The sequence below is a fragment of the Ranitomeya variabilis genome, chromosome 7 (genome assembly GCF_051348905.1).
Source record: "Ranitomeya variabilis isolate aRanVar5 chromosome 7, aRanVar5.hap1, whole genome shotgun sequence".
In the NCBI taxonomy this organism is placed as follows: domain Eukaryota; kingdom Metazoa; phylum Chordata; class Amphibia; order Anura; family Dendrobatidae; genus Ranitomeya; species Ranitomeya variabilis.
Genome location: NC_135238.1, coordinates 56,924,850 through 56,949,167, shown reverse-complemented (window position 1 = coordinate 56,949,167; position 24,318 = coordinate 56,924,850). Strand labels below are relative to the sequence as shown.

The following is a 24,318-nucleotide window of genomic DNA, read 5'->3' as shown; positions in this document are numbered from 1 at the left end:
TTTACTATCTGTACTTGCAAGTTAGCCCGGGGTCACACTTGCGAGTGTGATGTGAGAAATTCGCGCGAGTCTCTCACATCAATACCCGACACTGCCGCCGGCACTCGGGACCAGAGTGTGCGGCTGCATAGAAATACATGTAGCCGAACGCTCCAAGTGCCGGCTGCAGTGCCAAGTTTCTCGCTTCACACTCACAATTGTGACCCCGGACTTAGTGTCTTTCTATCTGTGAGCGCTTATTTGCATACTTTTCTACCATGAGTCATTGGCTATAAGACTCCATATTCAGATGGTCTCTGGAAAAGGTTAGTCACAAAAAATGATCATCCTATCTTTAAGGGCTCTGTAACCCTGAAAATGGGACTCTGCAGTCTAGTCCTGAATGGAGCAGAGGTGTACATTGCTCGTTTTTTTTCTGGGAATCCTACAGACAATGAATGGAGTGGAGGCTGAGCATGCTCCATTCAGTATGAGGCAGTAGACCCACCATCTCAGGATTGTGGGGGATCCCAACGGTCAGAGTCCATAGAGATCAGAAAATTATCCCCAACACATAGATCGGGAATAACTTGATTTTCTTTGGGAATAACCCTTAAAGGAGAACCAGTACTACCCTCATAATGCCTGAACTCCAAAACAGTCTGTCCGTGGAGAGGTTTCTGGCTTGGCTTTCATCGCTGATCATGTTGCAAGGCTCCTTAAAAGTTTACAGTGAATTGTAGCATAGCTAACCCTCCTAGATGGTAGGTGAAAGATAGCTCTGTCACAGAACAAATGCTAAATTTGCATACTTTTCTCCCATGAAGCACTGCCAATTAGAATCCATACCCAGCTGGTCTCTATATGGAGAACCGGTACTTCCCTTTTAAATGTAGTACTACATGTGACCATCAAAATTAATGGCCAAGCAACAAAGTGGGTCCGAGGGCAGAGAGTGGGTCCGAGGGCAGAGTGTGGACCCGAGGGCAAAGAGGGGACCCGAGGGCCGCCTCCATTCGTCAGATTGCTTGAGATGCCACTTGAGTGATGCAGATTTCATTCATATGATTTGGCAGTGCCCTGTTATTCTTCATTATTGGAAGGAGGTGACGACATTATTAACATCCTTATTATTGATTCCTGTCCCACTTGAACCATTGATTTGCTTGTTTGGGGTGTGGGATGCGGAAACTTGGGATCACTATACCGGGATATTTCAACGAGAGGCACTTTTCATGGCGCGGAAGGTGTTAGCATTACGATGGATGGGTGGTTCCTGCCCGTCTCTCAGAGCCTGGGTCGATCTGGTGAACTCGATCATCCCATATGAACGTACGCTATACCAAAATAGAGGGTGTCCGGGTAAATCCGAGAAGATCTGGGGTAGATGGAACTCCTCTTATAATACTCTCTAGTTCCCTTTAACTTGACATTTATGTAAGAGTTGGGCCTGTGGTTTGGGGGGCATCGCTTAAAAAAAAAGGTGAAATCCGTATGGAATTTTCTTTTCGGCGGCATACTATTAATAGTTAATGTAGTTAATGTTATATAATAAATGATTTATAAGACACCAATGATTCAACATGCACGGTTTGTTATTCTTGTAACATTTTAGATATGATGAAGCATCGCAACTATCTGTATGTTACACTGTAACTGATAATAACGAATGCAAACATGTGTATTGTATAGTTTATTCTTGAATTAATAAATGAATTAAAAAAAAAAAAAAAAAGAGTGGACCCAAGGGCAGAGTGGGCTCGATGGCAGAGAGTGGGCCCGAGAGCTGAGAGTGGGCCCGAGAGCTGAGAGTGGGCCCGAGAGCTGAGAGTGGGCCCGAGAGCGGGCCCGAGAGCTGAGAGTGGGCTTGAGAGCTGAGAGTGGGCCCGAGAGCTGAGAGTGGGCCCGAGAGCTGAGAGTGGGCCCGAGAGCTGAGAGTGGGCCCGAGAGCTGAGAGTGGGCCCGAGAGCTGAGAGTGGGCCCGAGAGCTGAGAGTGGGCCCGAGAGCTGAGAGTGGGCCCGAGAGCTGAGAGTGGGCCCGAGAGCTGAGAGTGGGCCCGAGAGCTGAGAGTGGGCCCGAGAGCTGAAAGGGGGTCCGAGAGCTGATGGGTCAAAAAGTGGGTCTGACAGCTGATCAGCAAATAGGAAAGGGAGGAGACATCCCCTTTAATGAGAGTACCAGAACAGAATTATAATCCCACAAAGAGATAAAGGATTTAGAGTCTATAACCCTGTTGGGTAGCATGCATCCTTTTAGGCACTCCGCATGCTGTTGTAAGACATTTGTAGGGCAAGCATATTGGGCATGATGAATTTCTTTCAGAAGTATGGGCTTACAGAAGGCCATAGATGCCACATTTCGCATCCTTTGCTGATCTAGCAGTGTTTGCCTTAGTTATATATACTGTACATATATAGAAAAAAAAAAAAGAAAGAAACTGTAGAAGTCGGCTCCTAGCTCTTCTTACATAAAAGTAAGTCGGCTTAGAAATGCTCTCACGGTAAATCCCTTCTTCGTGGGTGTGCATAGAACATTGTGCAAATATCAAGCAGACAGCAATGTTTAATATATTGATTTCAGCTGTGTGTACACTTCCTGACTTTTAAATATCCCCTTATCGTTTAAATATTCCGTGTGATTAAGAAAAATTACAATTATTCACAAGTTCTATCTGGGTTAATTAGGGTTAGGACTTTTTTTTTAATTTTATTTGAGATTCATATGCAGGCCTCGTGGAATAATTACATAGAGAAAACCAGGAGCGCATCCAAAATAAGCATGCACTTACTTGTTATATTAGAATAGTTCTGCCACAGCAATTAAAATATTAATTGGCTTAGCCTTTCATTTTGCGCAGCATTTTTTTCTTTTTGGCTATGACAAGAATCAGGTCATCTTCTCACTTGGATACATGAAAGGCACCGATGAAACTAAACTGCTTGGAAGAGATCTAGTTAAATGGTTTAGATGGCATTATCTTTTACCTATACATAATTTATTAAAAACTGAGACTGGGACAAATTTATTCTTATAGGAGTATGCAGCCAATGAAAAATTAGAAAACAAACTTTCAGAATGCTTTAAAATAAAAAAGTAATACCTTACCGATCTGATGTTTCCTGGGTTGCCCACCAGTCTCTATACTACTTAATCCACCCAGAACCTACACATAAAGGACACCTCCAGAAGAAGCAAACGCGAAACGCGCGTCGGGGCAGAGGGACGCCGAGGTCTTTGCATCAGGCTGATAACAAGGTAATATACCCTTATTATTACATCTTGTGTCAAGAAACTTGTGTACTTACTCTTCCTTCTTATATTAGAGATACATCTGACTTACTGTTGAAACTGGAGGGTATCCAGCTCGGTAGCGGTTCCTTCTTAGCCTCAATTGACGTTGAGGCCTTGTATAGTAATATCCCACACCATCTGGGCCTTGAAGCTGTTGGTAATTTCCTGAGATCTAGAGCAGTTCACCATACGGCCCACAATCATTTTGTCCTGGACCTTTTGAGATTTACACTCACAAAAAATTTTTTTACGTTTGACAGGAAGTACTTCCACCAGCTCAGGGGCACTGCGATGGGGAGTCCTTGTGCCCCATCGTATGCCAACTTGTTCCTGGGCTGGTGGGAGGAAAACATAGTCTTTACCGATATCTGCAGATGGTGGCATCGTCTAGTGTTAATCTGGTACAGATTTATAGACGATGTCTTTGTCATTTGGCAGGGCACCAAACAAGAATTCATGGATTTCGTCCAGGAATTAAATACAAATGATATAGGTATGAAGTTCACCTTTGAAATTAATGATAAAACATTGCCGTTTTTGGACTTGCTGATTCAGAAGAATGGTGATGGGAGCTTAAAGACACAGATATACCGTAAACCCACCAGTACAAACAGTTTACTCAGGTGGGATAGTCATCATCCACGAGCATTAAAACGTGGTATACCCAAGGGTCAGTTTATGAGGCTGAGAAGGAACTGCTCCGATGTGGCTACATATGTTGAGCAGTCAGATGACATGAAGAGATTTGTAGAGAAGGGATATCCGAGAGGGGTCATTGAAGCATCTTACAAGCATGCTTTTTCACAGGACAGAAGCACTCTTTTACAACCAAGATCGAGACTGTCCACAAACAACTCCGATTTGACGAGAATCATCGGTACCTTTGACAGCCAAAATGAGAGAGTGAGAAAAGTCCTGTCTAAATATAGGGATATTCTTACCTCGGATCCCGACTTGGCAAACTGTATAGGCCCCAGGCCTCTGATCACCTACAGAAAGGGGAGGTCGTTGAGAGACAATTTAGTGCACAGCCACTTTAAGAGATCAGTTGGTGGTGGCACATGGCTTGACCGGAGGACATGTGGCTTCTTTAGGTGCGGGGGTTGTGTAAACTGCAAGTATATGAAGCCAGGGAAATTTGTCATGAGCTCCTCCACGGGCGTAAAATACTACATTCGGGATTTTACAAATTGTAAGACTAGTGGGGTAATCTACATAGCCACGTGCCACTGTCCCAAAGATTATGTTGGGAAGACAAAGAGGGAATTCAGGAGACGTGTAGGAGAACATATTGGGGACATCAAGCACAAGCGTGATACACCAATAGCTAGGCATATGAATGATGTGCACTGCGGTAATACAAATGAAATATCTTTCAGTATTATCGAGGTGTATACACCGAATTTGAGAGGGGGGGACTTTGATAGACTCCTCCTTCAGAAGGAATGTGCATGGATTTACCGTATTGGGTGTTCAGCCCCACGGGGCCTAAATGAATACATTTCATATGCATCCTTTTTGTAACGGGCTACATCCTTTTCTTTTCAGGGTGTCTGTTTTTAGATTTAACTAAGTGGGTACCGACATTGGAGATTTGTTGCTAGTCATGCCACCATTAAAATTCCTGTTATGGAATTATGCAGTATTCATCTGCAGATATATAAGATATCTTATTATTATTCATCTGATGTTGTTCTAAATGTACACTAATTTTTATATACATGTGGGCTTGTTATTTCTGTAATGCACCAGTATTACATATGTACAAGGGGGGCTATAGGTGTGTTATGGCTCATTACATATGAGATTCCAAGGACGTATAAAATATTCTACACTATTTTGTTGGGTAGCTCAGTAATTCATTTTTATCTGTGCCCTTACTATTTCGGTGTGTCTCTATTTACCTATCATCAAACAACAGAAGCTCTGCATAACATTTGAATGTCTCGGTTTAGTGAAATGGAGGTTGCCTTTATAATAAGCAGCAATTAGCAGGCAAATGTACCTCGTGCTGACATAATAAATGTGCAGCAGTTCTCCATTTATGCTATGATATGATAATAGGATCTGGATTACTGAGCCTGATATCCTTAATGAAAAAGTCTCTGTGCGCGGTGTACATGCATTAAGCGGCATTGGCTACGGCACTATGGCTGTTAGCCATCGCGCTCTACTTCACAGGAGATTTGTGACATGTGCTGTTCAGCAATACATGCATATTGATGATCGGACTATAGTGTGACTGCCTGGACTTCCGGAGATGCGCAGATTTGCATGCACGCCAGTGTCAGCCATCGTGCTCTAGGGCACGGTAGATTTCTGACATGCGCAGTACCACAGTTTATCTATATTGACTATCGGACATGCGCAGTTGCATACGATTCGGCTGGCGCGCACGCCGGCGTCCGGTATTCTCCAGCGGCATGAGGGAGATGACAAGGAGCGGTCGCTTTATTTTACCGGTCACTCTCTACAACACATGCAAACAGTAAGTGTGTCTTTAACCATGTAGTGATATTGCCGTAGTGAGAGGTTGCTCACAGAGTCTGGCACACTGATGGGGGTCTGGGACGGCTTCACTAACATGGCGACTTTTTAGTCTAGCTCTAGTGCCTAGCCACATAAGCCCCGCCCTGCAGTACATAGCAATCTACACGTGTATATAAGCAGATCGGTTCTGATTCCATGCAGCATCTGCATATCTGGGCCTCCTGATGAGCCTTTTGGCGAAATGTGTTGAGGTGTTCAGCTCATCAATATGATAAGTATAGGCTCTTAACCTCTGTTATGAGATATGATGTTCTTTATCGGTTATGTCTCAATTTTGTGTCCATTGACCTGTGGAGTTATGGTCCTGCCTGTCTGCCCTGCTTTATGGGATAAACTATATTTCTAATTATATCCCACATTTTGTTTATCCAGGTTGGATAGCGTTCTAGCATATCCATAGGGTCATCTCAGGGTCAGTCATCGTTGAGTGGGAGCGCCAAATCCGCTGTACAGTAGGGTGCCAACCTCCACAGCCAGGCAGGGCATCTCTGGACAGGGTACAGAGGTAGCGAGTGGTTGTTTTTTGCACGAGCACATTTTTGTTTTTTGCACCTGTGTTTTCAGTCCGTGTCTCTCACCCTGCCACATGCAGCCCTGTTAAGGGTAGAATATTAATTCTACATTTACATATATCTACCATCTATCTACGCTGTCTGAATAACAACTTTCCTGTCAGGTGCCTATGACAGTGTGTATGGTACACTTTTTGCATAGGGCGCATGTTAGGAGTTATAGGGTCAGCCGCCGATGAGTGGGGGCGCCAATCTCACATTTGTGTTTAGGGTGCCAACCTCCGCTGGCAGGAAGTGGTCATGCAGTACCCCATATTAGGTTCTTGCTAGAGAGCACGGTTGTGTGTTTTATGTGTATATCTGTTGTAGTTGTCTCATGGTTTTAGCTATTGTTTCAATAAAGGTACATGTTTGTACCTACTTTATAAACTAAGGGTATAGGTTATTTGTTGTATATATATATTACATCTTGTGTGCCAAATGTATTGGGAGTCTGGTCTAAGGGCATTAAATGACTTAAGGCCCCGTCACACATAGCGAGATCGCTAGTGAGATCGCTGCTGAGTCACAAGTTTTGTGACGCAACAGCGACCTCAGTAGCGATCTCGCTATGTGTGACACGTACCAGCGACCAGGCCCCTGCTGCGAGATCGCTGGTCGTGTCGGAATGGCCTGGACCTTTTTTTGGTCGTTGAGGTCCCGCTGACATCGCTGAATCGGTGTGTGTGACACCGATCCAGCGATGTCTTCACTGGTAACCAGGGTAAACATCGGGTTACTAAGCGCAGGGCCGCGCTTAGTAACCTGATGTTTACCCTGGTTACCAGCGTAAATGTAAAAAAAACCAAACAGTACATACTCACCATCTGATGTCCGTCAGGTCCCTTGCCGTCTGCTTCCTGCTCTGAGTGCCGCCGTACAGTGAGAGCAGAGCGCAGCGGTGACGTCACTGCTGTGCTCTGCTCTCACTGTACGGCGGCACTCAGTCAGAGCAGGAAGCAGACGGCAAGGGACCTGACGGACATCAGATGGTGAGTATGTACTGTTTGTTTTTTTTTACATTTACGCTGGTAACCAGGGTAAACATCGGGTTACTAAGCGCGGCCCTGCGCTTAGTAACCCGATGTTTACCCTGGTTACCCGAGTGCTGCTGGGGGACTTCGGCATCGTTGAAGACAGTTTCAACGATGCCGAAGTCGTTCCCCTGATCGTTGGTCGCTGGAGAGAGCTGTCTGTGTGACAGCTCCCCAGCGACCACACAACGACTTACCAACGATCACGGCCAGGTCGTATCGCTGGTCGTGATCGTTGGTAAATCGCTATGTGTGACGGGGCCTTAAGTGTTGTTTCCCTATTAGGGATATTTTCTACTTTGAGGCTCCTTACATTATGGTAGAGACACTCAATGTTTACAAGTGATAAGCCTGGATTTTTTTGCAATTACCTGAGGCAGTATAGTCCCTTTAGTGGATTTGTACCTTTCTTACATGTAGTAATTCAATTTTTTATGTTTTAATTACTATGTCTAATAAAATTTATTGTTTTATATTAGTACCATAGTGGAGGTCGATTTATTCTTAAGATCACACTTTATGTGTAGGTTCTAGTTGGATGGTACATATACCCTTTGTTTGGGAGGGATTTGTTATTGTGGTAAATTGAGCAACTGTGTGTGAATACATTAATCCACCCAGACAGATTTACGACCACTGCTGACATCATCATTGAACTGTTATAGCCAGTGATTGGCTACAGTGGTCCCATGAACATCTGGATGGAGCAGGAAGCATAAAGCCGGTGACCGCCGTCGCAGCACTTACATATGTGTGTGCCTACAGGAGCAGGGACTAGAGACCGGTGGGACACCCAGGAAGCATTGTAACAAAGGTGGCGGGACATTGGTAAGAAACTATCCTAATGCTGTAAAATGGTTAAATAAGTAATACTCATTACTTATTTCACAATTTTACAGCATTAGGATAGTTTCTTAATTGTCTTTTTTAAACTCAGTGGCGGGACAAACTCCTTAGTGCCATCTTCATAATTAATCATAATCATTAACTTTTAAAAATTGTTTATTAAAGCAATCACAATTCTGCCGCATTCCTTCCCGAATCAATGTCAGCAGAGAACCTTATTTTATGATATGTATTCTGGGAAAAAGAAAGGTGTCAGCCATGGAAAACTTGCTGATTGGTGGGTGTCCAACCACTGGAACCTGCGCCAATAGTCAGAATTAGGAATTTGTATCCCCGATGGGGATCTTTTATCCTGGTTGCGATGGTCATTAAGCGCATCCAATTGTAATGAGACTGTAATTTAGGGTCTGTAACATATTATATGCAAATGGGCCCAGATTCATTAAGACCAGAATTGTGCATGCCAGTCTTAATGAAGGGGTATGGCATAGTAAAAGGTGCCCGATTCATTAAGAGGAGCCCGACACTTAATGAATCGGATGTATCTGAAAAGTGGTGAGCGCGTAAGACAAAAGCCGTAAAATGTTGAGAAAAAATTTAGCAGCTTTAGAAGGTGTTTATGACCGCTTTCTGGTGGTAACACTCTGATGCATCAGCAATTAGTAGTGTACTGGAATAGTTCAGGCGTTCCTAGGTTTTAGATTATGGCTAAAATAGTATGCTACCTATATTACCGGCAAGAGGTCTTGTATTACACAGATCTAATTGACTGTCGATATGCCAATGTAGCATCCCTGTAAAAGGCCAAGAACAATGAAGATTAAGGAGAAAAGAAAATATATAAGAGTAAAGCAATTAATTAAAAGACCCAAGAAAATGAGAAAGTTTTTTTCCATTCACAACGCGTTTCAATGCCTTTTTCAAATGAAAAAGACAAACGCTCATTTTCTTTTATTCACTTGACAAACACTCCGATACAGCGTTGAAACGCGTTGTGAATTAAAAAAGCAAAAAAAAAAAATGTTTTCTCATCATTTCGGAAGATTGATTTACTCCAGCAGAGCAGCCCATGGATGTGTTCATCAAACTTGGTCCAATATCTCCTGGAGGATTAATCCACCAGCCATGGGGCAGAAGCTGCCTACATAGAAGCCATGCCTGTCACAATTTCACCAGGTGAACACAACCAGCACTCTCATACTCTCCCTCTGTAGGGTGTCACCCTGTGCGCTCAGTTTCCCACTTCTAATTTTGCACATGACTATACATTGACAGACAATACAATTAATGTGCGATTGGTGGCCGGGGGCCCTCAATGCCCTTGAATGGAGCACAGCTGTATATATGGACTTGCCACTGATAAACAGTAATAGGAATCCTTGGAGGTCACTAGTGAACTAGGACCCCTTTAGTCTGCTGATCATGGGATAAACCAGGAGTATGACCAACACACATAATGGTCTACGCTACGAATTGGCCATTAATTGTCTATACTCAGACAACTCCTTTAATATGAAGAAATAAGTGCAGTTATTAATCCACTATACTGAGCCTCTGCGCACGATTTCTCAGCAGGAATGCTCCAGCTGAGGCCCAGAGGATGTCAATCATTTAGTAGCAGTGCCGGGACAGGCTCCAGCTCATCAATAAGTCAGGCGCAGAGTGGCCCTCTGGACTTGCCAGGAGGCAATTTACATATAAAGCACACAATGTTCAGTGCCAGATTCAGGGCACTAAGAATGAAATAATCTTCCACAGTTTCTTCCTAACTATTGTGTCATGTGCAAAGTTTCTAAGTTATTTTCATATTGCAGATCAAGCTACAGGATTTTTACCTACCGTACCAGTCAAAAAGTTTGGACTCATCTGTTCATGCAATGGTTTTCCTTCTCTTATCGGTATGTGCACATTGTAGTTTCAGACTTAAGGCAGCAACAATAGGAAAGAATACATAATGGGATATAAATGTTTGGCCACCCCTGGTAAAAATGACTGTTATTGTGAACAGTTAAGCAAGCTGAAGATGAAATGATCTCTAAAAAAAGGCCTAAAGTTAAAGATGACGCATTTCCTTTGTATTTTAGGCAAAAATATATATATTCATCTTTTATATTTTAAAAATTTGAAAAAGGAAAATGGGCAGATGCAAAGTTTCGGTACCCTGCATGGTTAGTACCTAGTAGCACTCCCTTTTGAAAGTATCACAGCTTGTAAACTCTTTTCGTAGCCAGACAAGAGTCTTTCAATTCCTTTTTGAGGGATTTTCATCTATTCTTCCTTGGAAAATTCTTCCAGCTCTGTGAGATTCCTGGGTCGTCTTGCATGCACTGCTATTTTGAGGTCTAGCCACAGATTTGCATTGATGTTCAGATCAGGAGACTGTGAGGGCCCTTGTAAAACCTTCAGCTTGTGCTTTTGAGGTCATCTATTGTGGATTTTGACGTGTATTTAGGATCATTATCCATTTGTAGAAGCCATCCTCTTTTCAATTTCATCTTTTTTTTACAGATGGTGTTATGTTTACAGCAAGAACTTGTTGAAATTTAATTTAATCCATCTGACACAGCTCTCCATCCTGCTCCTTCTTGGTCACATTGCCCTTGCAAGTTTGTTCTTGAAAGGTGTGATTTGGGCCATTGATGATCTTAGTGATGATCTCACTAAAAGCAAACCAGATGAGTTGGCGCAAGTTGTTACAGAATGCTGTGGTAGACATGCTGGGTAAGTGAGCCTTGAATATGGAATAAATCAGCAGGAGTTTCATCAGTAAAGCACACCAACACCATCATAACTCTCCCTCAATGCTTCACGGTAGACAACAAATGTAGAAAGCGTTTGCTAACTTTTTCTTCGCCTTACAAAGACATGGAGATTGGTAGCAAAACTTGACTTAGACCACAATACAGATTTCCACTGTTCTAATGTCAAGTCCTTGTGTTCCTTGGTCCAAACCAATCACCTCTTCTTGTGTGAGGTCCTCAATAGTGGCTTTTTTTTGCAGCAATTGGACCATAAAGGCCTGCTTCTTACAATCTTCTCTAGCTGATGATATTGAGATGTGTCTGTTACTTGATGTCTGTGAATCATTTATGAGGTCTTTTATCTGAGGTGCTGTCAATTTTTGTTTCTTTGAGGATGGCATCTCTGATGAACTTATCCTCTACAGCAGAGATAATTCTTGGGCTTTCTTTCCTGATGCAGTCCTCATGAGAGCCAGTTTCCCCACAGTGATTGTTAGTTTCCTTTACTGCACTTGAGAATACCTTCAAGACTCTAGCAAAGCAATTATGTGGATTGACTGACCTTCAAGTCTTAAAATCAGCAGTCCATCATTACTTATTTACTCAGTTGACTGGTTCTTATCATATTTATCATATTCTGGCTTAGAACAGTTGTGGAATAGGACTCTTAAAGGGCCACTGTCACCCCCTCCAGCCATTATAAACTATAAGAGCCACCTTGTGCAGCAGTAATGCTGCAGTCTAACAAGGTGGCTCTTTTAGTTTTTGATTCCGTTATTCCCTCAATAAAGCGTTTTAAAATTTGCCCTAACTACCTGTCCTTAGACCTGGAGGCAGTCCGAAGCCTCCTCTGTGAATCTCCCAACGGCCGTCACTCTTCTCTTCTGGGGATGTGGTCGCCGCCCCCCTTCGCGCTGTTTCTTCTTAAATCCGGCGCCTGCGCTGTGCGTGCCTGCCTGGGACAGGCGCAGTCTTCATTGTCCGTCATAGGTCAGATGCAGGGTGCCTGACTGCGCCTGTGCGGGCAGTGCGGCCAACCTGTTGCTGAATCCCCGCCCCGTGTTATTCATTATGCACAGTGCGGGGCTGGGGTTCCTGGGCATGCGCACTGCGCTGTTCAGACGCTCCCCCGGTCCCCCGCCTTCCAGCGTTGCCGTAATATACAGGTTTCCTTGCCAGCGTTTGGAATGAAGCAGCCGCAAATAACAACGCTGGAAGGCGGGGGAGCTGGGGGAGCATCTGAGCTGGGGAGCGTCTGAACAGCGCAGTGCGCATGCCCAGGAACCCCAGCCCCGCACTGTGCATAATGAATAACAGTGCGGGGCGGGGCTTCAGCAACAGGGTGGCCGCACTGCCCGCACAGGCGCAGTCAGGCACCCTGCATCTGACCTATGACGGACAATGAAGACTGCGCCTGTCCCAGGCAGGCACACACAGCGCAGGCGCCGGATTTAAGAAGAAACAGCGCGAAGGGGGCGGCGACCACATCCCCAGAAGAGAAGAGTGAAGGCCGTTGGGAGATTCACAGAGGAGGCTTCGGACCGCCTCCAGGTCTGCAGACAGGTAGTTAGGGCAAATTTTAAAACGCTTTATTGAGGGAATAACGGGATCAAAAACTAAAAGAGCCACCTTGTTAGACTGCAGCATTACTGCTGCACAAGGTGACTCTTTTAGTTTATAACGGCTGGAGGGGGTGACAGTGGCCCTTTAACTGTATAGCACTGTGTACCAACACTGGCTCTGCAAAACACACCCGATGATAGCAAACATTTCCTGGACCAGTCATAACTGCTCATTGGAAGTAATTCCAGGTGATTAGCTGATGAAGTTGATTGAGAGAATGCCAAGTGGGTGTAAAATGGTTATCTGAGTAAAAGGGAGATTTACTTAGAAATGTAAAAGCTTAACACATATACCGGCTTGTTTCACATGTGTACAGTGGTTTGCATCAGTTCATGTAAAGAACATGCCTACAACTGTGAACATTCGTTTTTCTTTTTATTGTGAAGCAAACAATAAATATGACAAAATAACTGAAAACTTTAGTGTGCATAACTATTCACCCCTTAAAGTCAGTATTTTGTAGAGCCTCATTTTGCGGCAACTCCAGGTGCAAGTCGCTTTGAAAAAGTCTCTATGAGCTTTCCACATCCAAATTGCTGCAGCTCCTTCAAGTTTGATGGTTTCATCAGGTGAACAGCAATCTTCAAGTCTGACAATAGGTTTTCAATTGGATTAAGGTATGGGCTTTCACTAAGACACTCAAAAACATTTTCCCGTTTCCCCTTGAGCGTTGCTTTACCAGTATGCTTTGGGTCATTGTCTTGTTGGAAGGCAAACCTCTATTCCAGTCTCAAATCACTGACAGACAAACAGGTTTTGCTGAAAAATATCTCTGTATTTCGCACCATCGATCTTCCCCTCAGCTTGGACCATTTTCCCTGCTCCTGCTGCCGAAAAACATCCCCAAAGCATGTTGCTGCCACCACCATGTTTCACTGTGGGGATGGTGATCTTGGGGTGATGAGCTGTGTTAGACATAGCGTTTACCTTGATGGCCAAAACGTTAAATTTTGGTTTCATCTGACCACTGCACCTTCCTCCATGTATTTAGGGAGTCTCCTACATGTCTTTTAGTAATCTCAAAGAGGGCGTTACAATTTTTGTGTGTAAGTAAAGGCTTTTTTTCTGGCCACTCTTCCATAAAGGCCACCTCTATAGAGTGTATGGCTAATTATGGTCATATGGACAGATAATCCAGTCTCTGCTTCAGAACTTTGCAGCTCCTTCAGAGTTATCAGATAAATTTGACTTATGCCTATATTTTTCTTACTTTACCAACTCAGACTATTTAGTGTTGCTGCACCACACACAAATTGGATTACAAACATATTTAAACACAGGTTGTAATGTGACAAAATAGGTAAAAAGTCAATAAATACTTTCGCAAGCCCCAGTTCTCTACTCTGTTTCCATATGTGCTCCTTCGTGGCTTTGCTGCCTTCAAACTTTGTGCACATTCTTATAGGCACAAAAAAAAAAAACATTCTTTGTACAAGTGTGTGCAAGTTTTTGACAAAGTTTCTAACCAACTTTAGCACTGTAAACCATTTTTTTAGCTGATGGTTTATTCATAAAATATTTCGAGGTACATGTACGGACGATTTCCCAAGGTATATAGTGACATGTCACCCATGGACTCAGATGTTAAAAACAAATGATTTTTTGAAGAATACCTGTATATGGAATAGCACCGCAGTCTCACAGAGATATTGGGCTCACCAGTTTTTTTTCCAAAAGTGACAATGCGAAGGGAGTCATGTTTGATAAGCGACAGCTGTTAAAAGTGACCATCAGATCCTGACAACCATCTGTTATTTTGTTAGCTTGTTCTATCAACAATTTGACAGTATTACCAGTAATGGACAAGATGAATGAAGTGCACCGATAAAGAGACGTATAAGATAGTGTGTGGATCTTCACTTTTTGGAGTCAAACCAAATAACTAGTCTGTTTGGAGACCATACTGCCAGTATTACCAGCAACAAAATCACAACCATATAGTCTGCAATTCTTTTGACTTGCAAAAATGGCTGTCACAACAAACCAGAAGCACACTTATACCTCGGTAAGCAAATAATTTAATGGCATCTGCAATAGATCTTCTGATTTCCTTGCGAAACAAATACTTAAATAGTAAAAGAAGTAGAAATGGCACTCACTATTGACATAATATGTTCAATGTTTCATTATTCTAGAATGATACCAGAGCAACAGCTGTGTTACATTCAATTAGGCTTTATCCAGCCTTAACTCTATTTGGCGCCAGATGGGAGTGTATTCGACGGTGAAACACCGGTTGGTCAGGGCCAGATGAAGCATAATGATCCTGACCCCTGTTAGTGATGGAAGGAGCATATTTGAATGCGAAATAGTCAATTGTCAGGACCAGATGAAGCCAACCTTGATAAGGACCAGAGGAAGCATATTCTGAATGCGAAACAGCTGTTGCCCCAATTGTATGTCTCTAATATGAGCCCCCCCAACAATCTAGTATAATAAAACATTGAACGGTATGTCAGTAGTGAGTGCCACATCTTTTTTTCCACTTTTATTTGCTAAAATTATAACACCCTTAGGTGTAACTGTACCTTCAAGTACCCTTTCAGAATAAGCGGTTATGTGTGCACATGAAGAATAACCCTATTTCTGGCCACTATATGACTTCTATCCTGCATTTTCTCCAGTAGTTTCCTCGGTTGGCTCGATCTCTTAATATATACACAGTAGTGTGCAAAAGTGAAAAAAAAAAATGCTGAAAAGACTGGTTTCAAAAATAGAAGCATTAATAGTTTGTTTTTATCAATTAACAAAATGTAAAGAAAATGAACAAAAAAAAAGAGAACTAACTCAAAATAATAGTTGGTATGCCCGCCCTTAGCTATCAAAGCAGCATCACTTCTTCAACGTACTGTACCGTAATACAAAGTCAAATATTTTGCATATTCAAGTGTATGAGAAACTAATAACACCAAACAGGTGATAATAATCATAATTTTCATAAGTTGGCCTAAAACTGGGAACAGGCAAAATCTGTTACAAAGGTGAAGTTGCAGAAGACTGATTCAATTCACAAGTCATACAATATTACAATATGGCAAAACTGAGCACAGCAACAAGACATAAGGTAGTTATACTGCATCAACATAGTTTCTTCCAGGCAGAAGTTTAAAAACCGACTGGGGGCTGCAAGATGTGCTATTCAAGGTCTTTTGAAGTAGCACCAATAAATGGGCAACATTAATGACTGGGGACACAGTGGTCAGCCAAGGAAACTTAGTGCAGCAGATGAAAGACACACTATGCTCACTTCACTTCAAATAGGAAGATGTCAAGCAGTGCCATCAATTGGCAGCAACTAGTGGAACCCAGCTGCAATCATCTACTGTTCAGAGAAGTCTGGCCAGAAGCAGTCTTCATGCAAGTATTGTGGCCAAAAAAACATACTTTTGACATGGAAATAAGGCCACGTGACTCAATTATGCATGGAAGCAGACCTGGGTGCAAAAAAAGCAACAGGTGCTCAGGACTAAAGAGTCAAAATGTGAAATATCTGTCTATAACAGAAGCAGTTTGTCACTGGAGAACGGTAAAATAACGTGTGTCTGCAAGCAAAAGTAAAACAAAGGGGAGGCTCCTTGCAAGCTTGGGACCACATTTGAACAAATGGAAATGGGAATTTGGTCATAAATACAGGCAAATACTTATCCTTTAATCAATACCATCAGGTGGGCATCAGATCGTCTTCAAATTTATTCTGCAGCAGGACAACAAACGCAAACATATAGACAATATCATTAAGAATTATCTTCAGTGTAAAGAAGAACAAGGAGTTCTGGAAGTGATGATATGCTTCCCACAGAGCGCTGATCTCATTGTCATCGAGTCGGTCTGGGATTACATGGAAAGATTTGTACAAGAGAAATCTACAGAAGATCTGTGGTTAGTTCTGCAAGATGTTTGGAACAACCTCCAAGCCAAGCTCCTTCAAAAACCATGTGAAGTCTAAATAGAAGAAGTGATGCGGTTTCGAAGGCAAAAGTTGGTCACACCAAATATTGACTTGATATAGATTCCGCTTTAGTACATTCTCTTTCCATTTTGTTAAATGCTAAAAATTAGCTATTTAAGTTTTTGCATTCTTACTGTCAAGTATTCTTTTCCATATGTGTATATGTATGTATATATATATATATATATATATATATATATATATATATATATATATATATATATATATACACACACACACACACACACACTTTTTTATGTTACTAATTTTTAAATGTTTTTATTGTACAGATGCACAGCAACATGCACTTTAGGGAATAAATAGTTATGCACACTGACGTTGTCAGGTATTTTGACATATTTGCTATTTGATTCACAATAAAAAGAAAACTAAATGTTGACAGTTGTAGGCATGTTCTTTACATAAACTAATGCAAACCATGACATACAAAGCCACCCACAACCTGTCTCCTCCATACATTTGTGACCTAGCCTCCTGGTACTAAGGCTAGCTTCACATTGCGTTAGTGCAGTCTGTTCAACGCATGCGTTAAACGGACTGCACCACACAAGTGCCTTTTAAAGATCACGTTATGTGATCGCGCTAGCGCAGATGCTCCATCTGTGCTAGCGGTGACGGACACCGAAACGCTGCAGACCGCGTCCGAGGGTCCGTCACAGAATGACGGCACATCACTAACGCATGCCGATTATGACATGCGTTAGGGATGCGCTACATAATGGCAGTCAATGGGTGTGCTAACGCATCCGTTACATAGCGTTAGTGCCGCTATGTAACGGATGCCGTCAGCGGATTGCCATTAACGCAATGTGAACCTAGCCTTACCTGCAAGTAACCTCCGATCCTCACAAAATCTCCTTATCTCCTCTTCCCACAATCGCATACAAGATTTTTCCCATGCATCCACCTACTCTGGAACTCTCTACCCCAACATATCAGACTCTCACCTACCTTGGAAACCTTCAAAAGGAACCCGAAGACTCACCTCTTCCGACAAACCTACAACTTGAAGTGACCCTCGTTCCACCCAACCCCTGCAAGACCAGCCCTACCCTCACCTACTGTATCCTCAACCATCCCTTGTAGACTGAGACCTTGCGGGGAAGATCCTCTCTCTTCTTGTACCAGTCGGTGACTCTTTGTTCAAGATTATCGTATTTGTTTTTAATTATATATACCCATTCTCACATGTAAAGTGCCATGGAATAAATGGTGCTATAATAATAAATAATAATGCAAACCCTAAAAAAAACAATGAAATTCCAGGATATAAGCTAGCAAAAACAAAAAATGCCAAGAGGTTGGTGGGGTGAACACTTTCACAAGCCACTATATGAACGTTTTAATGGGAAACAATTTAAAGGGGTTGTCCTGCTTTAAGCTACAAGTTTGCAGTCACTCTATGCGACTGCAGATTTGTGAATCCTCACATTAGGCACACTGCATGCTGTGAGTTATCTCCGATGCCAGGAATGAAGCATTTAATATATAGAAACTTCTTGACACATTCCGACTAGACTATTGAGCAAGGCCAGAAACACACTTGTGTTGCATACTTGTGGTCACGTCAGCCTTTCCTATGACTTGAACTGAAGACTCCTCACAGCACGCAGTGTCAGGATTAACAAGTCTACAGTCACATAGAGTGAATGCAGGCTTGCAGCTTAAGACCGAACAATCCCTTTAAGTAACTTAGTGATTAAATGGAATCTGTCACCCCAAAATTTGCCTATAAGCTAAGGGTACCGTCACACAGTACCATTTTGATCGCTACGACGGTACAATTCGTGACGTTCTAGCGATATCGTTACGATATCGCAGTGTCTGACAAGCAGCAGCGATCAGGGATCCTGCTGAGAATCGTACGTCGTAGCAGATCGTATGGAACTTTCTTTCGTCGCTTGATCACCCGCTGACATCGCTGGATCGTTGTGTGTGACAGCGATCCAGCGATGTGTTCGCTTGTAACCAGGGTAAACATCGGGTAACTAAGCGCAGGGCCGCGCTTAGTAACCTGATGTTTACCCTGGTTACCAGCGTAAACGTAAAAAAAACAAACAGTACATACTCACATTCCGGTGTCTGTCCTCCGGCGTCTCAGCTTCTCTGCAGTGTGAGCGCCGGCCGGAAAGCGAGCACAGCGGTGACGTCTGACGTCACCGCTCTGCTTTCCGGCTATGGCGCTTACACAGTGGAGAGAAGCAGAACGCCGGGGACAGACACCGGAATGTAAGTATGTACTGTTTGTTTTTTTTACGTTTACGCTGGTAACCAGGGTAAACATCGGGTTACTAAGCGCGGCCCTGCGCTTAGTTACCCGATGTTTACCCTGGTTACCGGGGACTTCGGCATCGCTCCAGCGCCGTGACTGCACCGTGTGACCGCAGTCTACGACGCTGGAGCGATATTCATACGATCGCTGCGACGTCACGGATCGTGCCGTCGTAGCGATTAAAATGGTACTGTGTGACGGTACCCTAAGGCCACCGGCATCAGGGGCTTATCTACAGCATTCTGGAATGCTGTAGATAAGCCCCCGATGTAACCTACAAGATAAGAAAAACAGGTTATATTATACTCACCCAGGGGCGGTCCTGGTTCAGTTCGGGTTCGATGGGTGTCGCGGTGTGGGTGGCTGTTGAGGGCAGAGCAAAGTACTGCAGTGCGCAGGCGCCGGGCCTCTCTGACCTTTCCCGATGCCTGCGCACTACAGTACTTTGCTCTGCCCTCAACAGGGCAGACAACGTACGCCTGCGCAGGAGCGGGGGCAGGAAGAAAAGAAGAGGACGTCATCGTACGAAGATGGGAGGCGCCGGACCCACACCGTGATACCCATCGGACCCGAACAGAACTGGGACCGCCCTGTGTGAGCATAATCTAACTTGTTTTTCTTATCTTTCAGGATACATTGGGGGCTTATCTACAACATTACATAATGCTATAGATAAGCCCCTGATGCAGGTGGCCGCAACTTAGACGAATTTTGGGGTGACAGATTCCCTTTAAATTGATTACAGATTAATAACCAGGTAGCTGTGATGATTACTCACTCATGGTCATTGCATCTGGCCCCTGCTCTGCAGGCAACACGTTGTTTACTGTCGTCACTGGTGCTGATGGACTGGCTTCCATGCTGTACGGAAGAAAAACATGGACAATAAAGAATGAATCAAATGAATGAAGGCATCCTTTATTCACATCGATCCAGTGATGAAATAAACTCTTTGCTCAAAGTATTCAAAAGTGACACCTTTCATAAAATGCTAGTTCTTAATACGGAGAACTTAAAAAAAAAAAATTATACTCATAGCCCAAATTTTGCAAACTTCATATATAATGTGAACTGACACTCTGTTCTGAAATAACATTAGGTTGATTAGGTTGTCTGCATGTAAATTAGGGATTTGCAAATCTGTGCTTGGTCATCATGGCCGTATCTTTTGTCATTTTGGCTCCAATGGAAAAGTGGTATTGCAAATGAAAAGTATGAAGTGTTAGCAGTAAGATTTTAGATTGTCATTTAAACAATTTATATCTATGTCTAGTTTTGAAATCTTTGCGTTTTGCTTCACAAAACAGGTTATTGGTTTTCTGACCAGGTGCTAAAGACTGTAAAGGTAAAACGCAGTGTGTTATCCCTGCGGAATTTTCAAAAACTGAGCAGAAAAATCCGCACAGAAATCCGCAACGTGTGCACATAGCCTAAAGGTACCTTCACACTAAGCGACGCTGCAGCGATACAGACAACGATGCCGATCGCTGCAGCGTCGCTGTTTAGTCGCTGTGTGGTCGCTGGAGAGCTGTCACACAGACGGCTCTCCAGCGACCAACAATGCCGAGGTCCCCGGGTAACCAGGGTAAACATCGGGTTACTAAGCGCAGGGCCGCGCTTAGTAACCCGATGTTTACCCTGGTTACCAGCGTAAATGTAAAAAAAAAAACACATACTCACATTCCGGTGCCCGGCGTCCGCTTCCCTGCACTCCTCCTGCATCCTGTGTCAGCGCCGAACATCTCCGGCATCTCCCACAGCGCAGAGCGGTGACGTCACCGCTCTGCTTTACGGCCGGCACTTACACAGGATGCAGGAGGAGTGCAGGGAAGCGGACGCCGGGCACCGGAATGTGAGTATGTGTTTTTTTTTTTTACTTTTACAATGGTAACCAGGGTAAACATCGGGTTACTAAGCGCGGCCCTGCACTTAGTAACCCGATGTTTACCCTGGTTACCAGTGAAGACATCGCTGGATCGGTGTCACACACACCGATCCAGCGATGTCAGCGGGAGATCCAGCGACGAAATAAAGTTCTGGACTTTCAGCAACGACCAGCGATCTCACAGCGGGATCCTGATCGCTGCTGCCTGTCAAACACAACGATATCGCTAGCCAGGACGCTGCAACGTCACGGCTCGCTAGTGATATTGTTTAGTGTGAAGGTACCTTAAGTTTGCACACAGACAGACCCCTGTGTATGCTTTGTCTCCTATCAGACACCTTCCTGATATGATCAACACTGGCAGACATGCGAGAACCCTTGGGTCTCCCCAAAAGCTCTCCCTAAATAGGCGTTTCCACAATAGAAGAAGAATAAAAATATAAATTACAGATATAGCAGAGCCGAGTTTACCATTAGGCATAACCCAACATGATATTATATTCTGAAAGTAAATATTCATAAGCCCAACTTAAAGCTGCCAATTGTAAGTCTCCTGTAACCTTGTAGAACTGAGGGTTTCTTTTAGATAAAATATAGAGAAAAGCGGGTGAGTGGAGCCTGAACCTTAAAAGTATTGTCCAGAGTATTGTATAGATGATAAAGCTTTAAAATACAAGAATCTGTAATATTAACCCATAAAAGCCTCTGCCCTCTAGCACTGCCTCTCTAATGCTCCCTGATGATACTTTTCCAAAACTGCGTTGGTGACATCACATTCACTACATGTGATCGCTGCAACCAATCACAGACTTCGCCATCACCACTAAGGCCAGTGACTGCACTAAATACAAGTTATAGACGGAGACATCATTGCTGCAGTTTTGCAAGACTGCTGGAGGAGATCAGCAGCGTGGTGACGCAGGGGTTTTCACATGTAAACTGTCATTTTTTTTTTTACTTGCCTATTGCCCAATTTTGTCTGATCATGGATAACCTGTTTATTACAAGGAATCTGTCGGCTATTTTATGCTATGTAATCTGAAGACAACAGAAGATAAGGGCTGAAACACAGATTTCAGTGATGTGTCATTTATTAGGCTGTGTGCAGTTGACTACTTACACTGTATTATCACCAAGAGATTATCACTGCCAGGACTGGTGTTCACGTGAGCATTTGTCCGACTACGCCCCCTCCACCGATAAGCAGCTCACTGTCAATATTTAATGTACACAGAAAGCGGTGGTGTGCGCACCCAGTAAACTAAGTGACATATCGCTGGAATCAGGGTCTCTTTTCCTACATTATGCTGTTCTCAGATTAGGTAGCAAAAACCTGCTGACAGATTCCCTTTAAAACTGATCCAATTCTCGTGTGATCAAGTAGACACTTTTCATCACTTAATTTATTGCTTGTTACCTGAACTGCATGTTCGATCCTCTCTGAGCCAACTCTACAGCAAGGGCAGCACTGACATTTTCATCACCGTATGGTAAATTATTCAAAGCAGAATCTGTCACAAAAAAAAAATATTTATTACTGCTAAATACCAAAAACGCAACCATGTGTAATGATTTACAATTTCATACTAATATGACCTTTAGGCTAGAGCAGCATCTATAGCACAAGGCAAAGTGTCACAAGTTTTAGGACAGAACATTGCACTAACATTTATTCCTTTCCATATCCAGGAGGCACTGGTCCCTAAAACTGAAAAAAATTGGGAGTCAAATAACATTTTTCAGGCACCAAATTTAAATATGTACTGATGTTATAATAAAAGAGGCTTAATGAGTGTAGCGCCCGGCATCTCTCCTGCTTTTCATCCCTTTTCTGTTTTTTACAGTTAAACATTACTATAATACTTATCCAAGAAAGTCAGCGACCCGCACCACTGATCCTGCACTTTACGAGCCTGTAGGTGATTAAGCTGCCGCTGTCCTGCTGGGTGTCGGGTGCCAAAGCCAGAAGAAAACAAATGGATGTGTACGAAAATGAAGAGAACGGCTGCACTCACCAACCTTCTTTTGCAGGTCACTTTATTCAGTCCATTTCAACACGGCACGGGGGTGTATACATGGGGTAATGCGGCGGCTGAACGACGTCCGTTTCGCACCTGTTCAAGGAACCCGTTGAAGCACCGGACAGGTGCGAAACGGCCGTCGTTCAGCCGCCGCATTACCCCATGTATACACCCCCGTGCCGTATTGAAATGGACTGAATAAAGTGACCTGCAAAAGAAGGTTGGTGAGTGCAGCCGTTCTCTTCATTTTCGTACACATTACTATAATACTGCTCCCATGTACAAGGCTATAAAGGCTATAATACTGCCCCCTACGTACGTGAATATAAGGTTACTATAATACTGCCCCAATGTACAAGAATATAACTACTATAATACTGCCTCATTGTACAAGAATATAACTACTATAATACTGCCCCCTATGTACAAGAATATAACTACTATAATACTGCTCCTATGTACAAGAATATAATTACTATAATACGGCCTCTATGTGAAAGAATATAATTAATATAATACGGCGTCTATATGCAAGAATATAACTACTATAATACTGCCCCTATGTACAAGAATATAACTACTATAATACTGCCTCTATGTACAAGAATATAACTACTATAATACTGCCTCATTGTACAAGAATATAATTACTATACTACTGCTCCTATGTACAAGAATATAGCTACCATAATACTGCCCCTATGTACAAGAGTATAACTACCATAATACTGCTCCTATGTACAAGAATATAGCTACCATAATACTGCCCCTATGTACAAGAATATAACTACCATAATACTGCCCCTATGTACAAGAATATAATTACTATAATACGGCCTCTATGTATAAGAATATAACTACTATATTTCTGCCCCTATGTACAAGAATATAATTATTATAATACTGCTCCTATGTACAAGAATATAATTACTATAATACTGCCTCTGAGTATAAGAATATAATTACTATAATACGGTCTCTATATACAAGAATATAACTATAATACTGCTCCTATGTACAAGAATATAACTACTATAATACTGCTCCTATGTACAAGAATATAACTACTATAATACTGCTCCTATGTACAAGAGTATAACTACTATAATACTGCCCCTATGTACAAGAATATAACTACTATAATACTGCTCCTATGTACAAGAATATAACTACTATAATACTGCCCCATGTAAAAGAACATAACTACTATAATACTGCCCCATGTAAAAGAACATAACTACTATAATACTGCCCCATGTAAAAGAATATAACTACTATAATACTGCCCCTATGTACAAGAATATAGCTACCATAATACTGCTCCTATGTACAAGAATATAACTACTATAAGGCCGGGGTCACACTAGACCGTAATACGGACGAGTGCTATGCGATAAAAAATCGCATAGCACTCGGCCCAATGTTAATCTATGGTTCAGCTCCCATCATCCGATATTTTCTCCACCGTATTTCGGATCCGAGGGAACTCGCAGCAGGCTGCGATTGTCAGCGTATCTCGGCCGAGACTCGCCAATGAAAGTCTATGGGTGCGAG

General features: G+C 42.9%; 1 protein-coding gene across 2 annotated transcripts in view; it reads right to left on the bottom strand.

The window, feature by feature from the left end:
- SNX29 (sorting nexin 29) overlaps window positions 1-24,318 on the bottom strand; it is a 565,512-nt gene that overhangs the window by 460,339 nt on the left and 80,855 nt on the right. For both annotated transcript variants that reach the window (XM_077275156.1, XM_077275157.1), the window contains exons 10-11: window positions 22,161-22,254; window positions 19,637-19,719 (exon numbers count right to left, since the gene is read on the bottom strand). In XM_077275156.1, coding sequence (XP_077131271.1) covers window positions 19,637-19,719; window positions 22,161-22,254 — 177 coding nt within the window. The remainder of the gene's footprint in view (window positions 1-19,636; window positions 19,720-22,160; window positions 22,255-24,318) is intronic.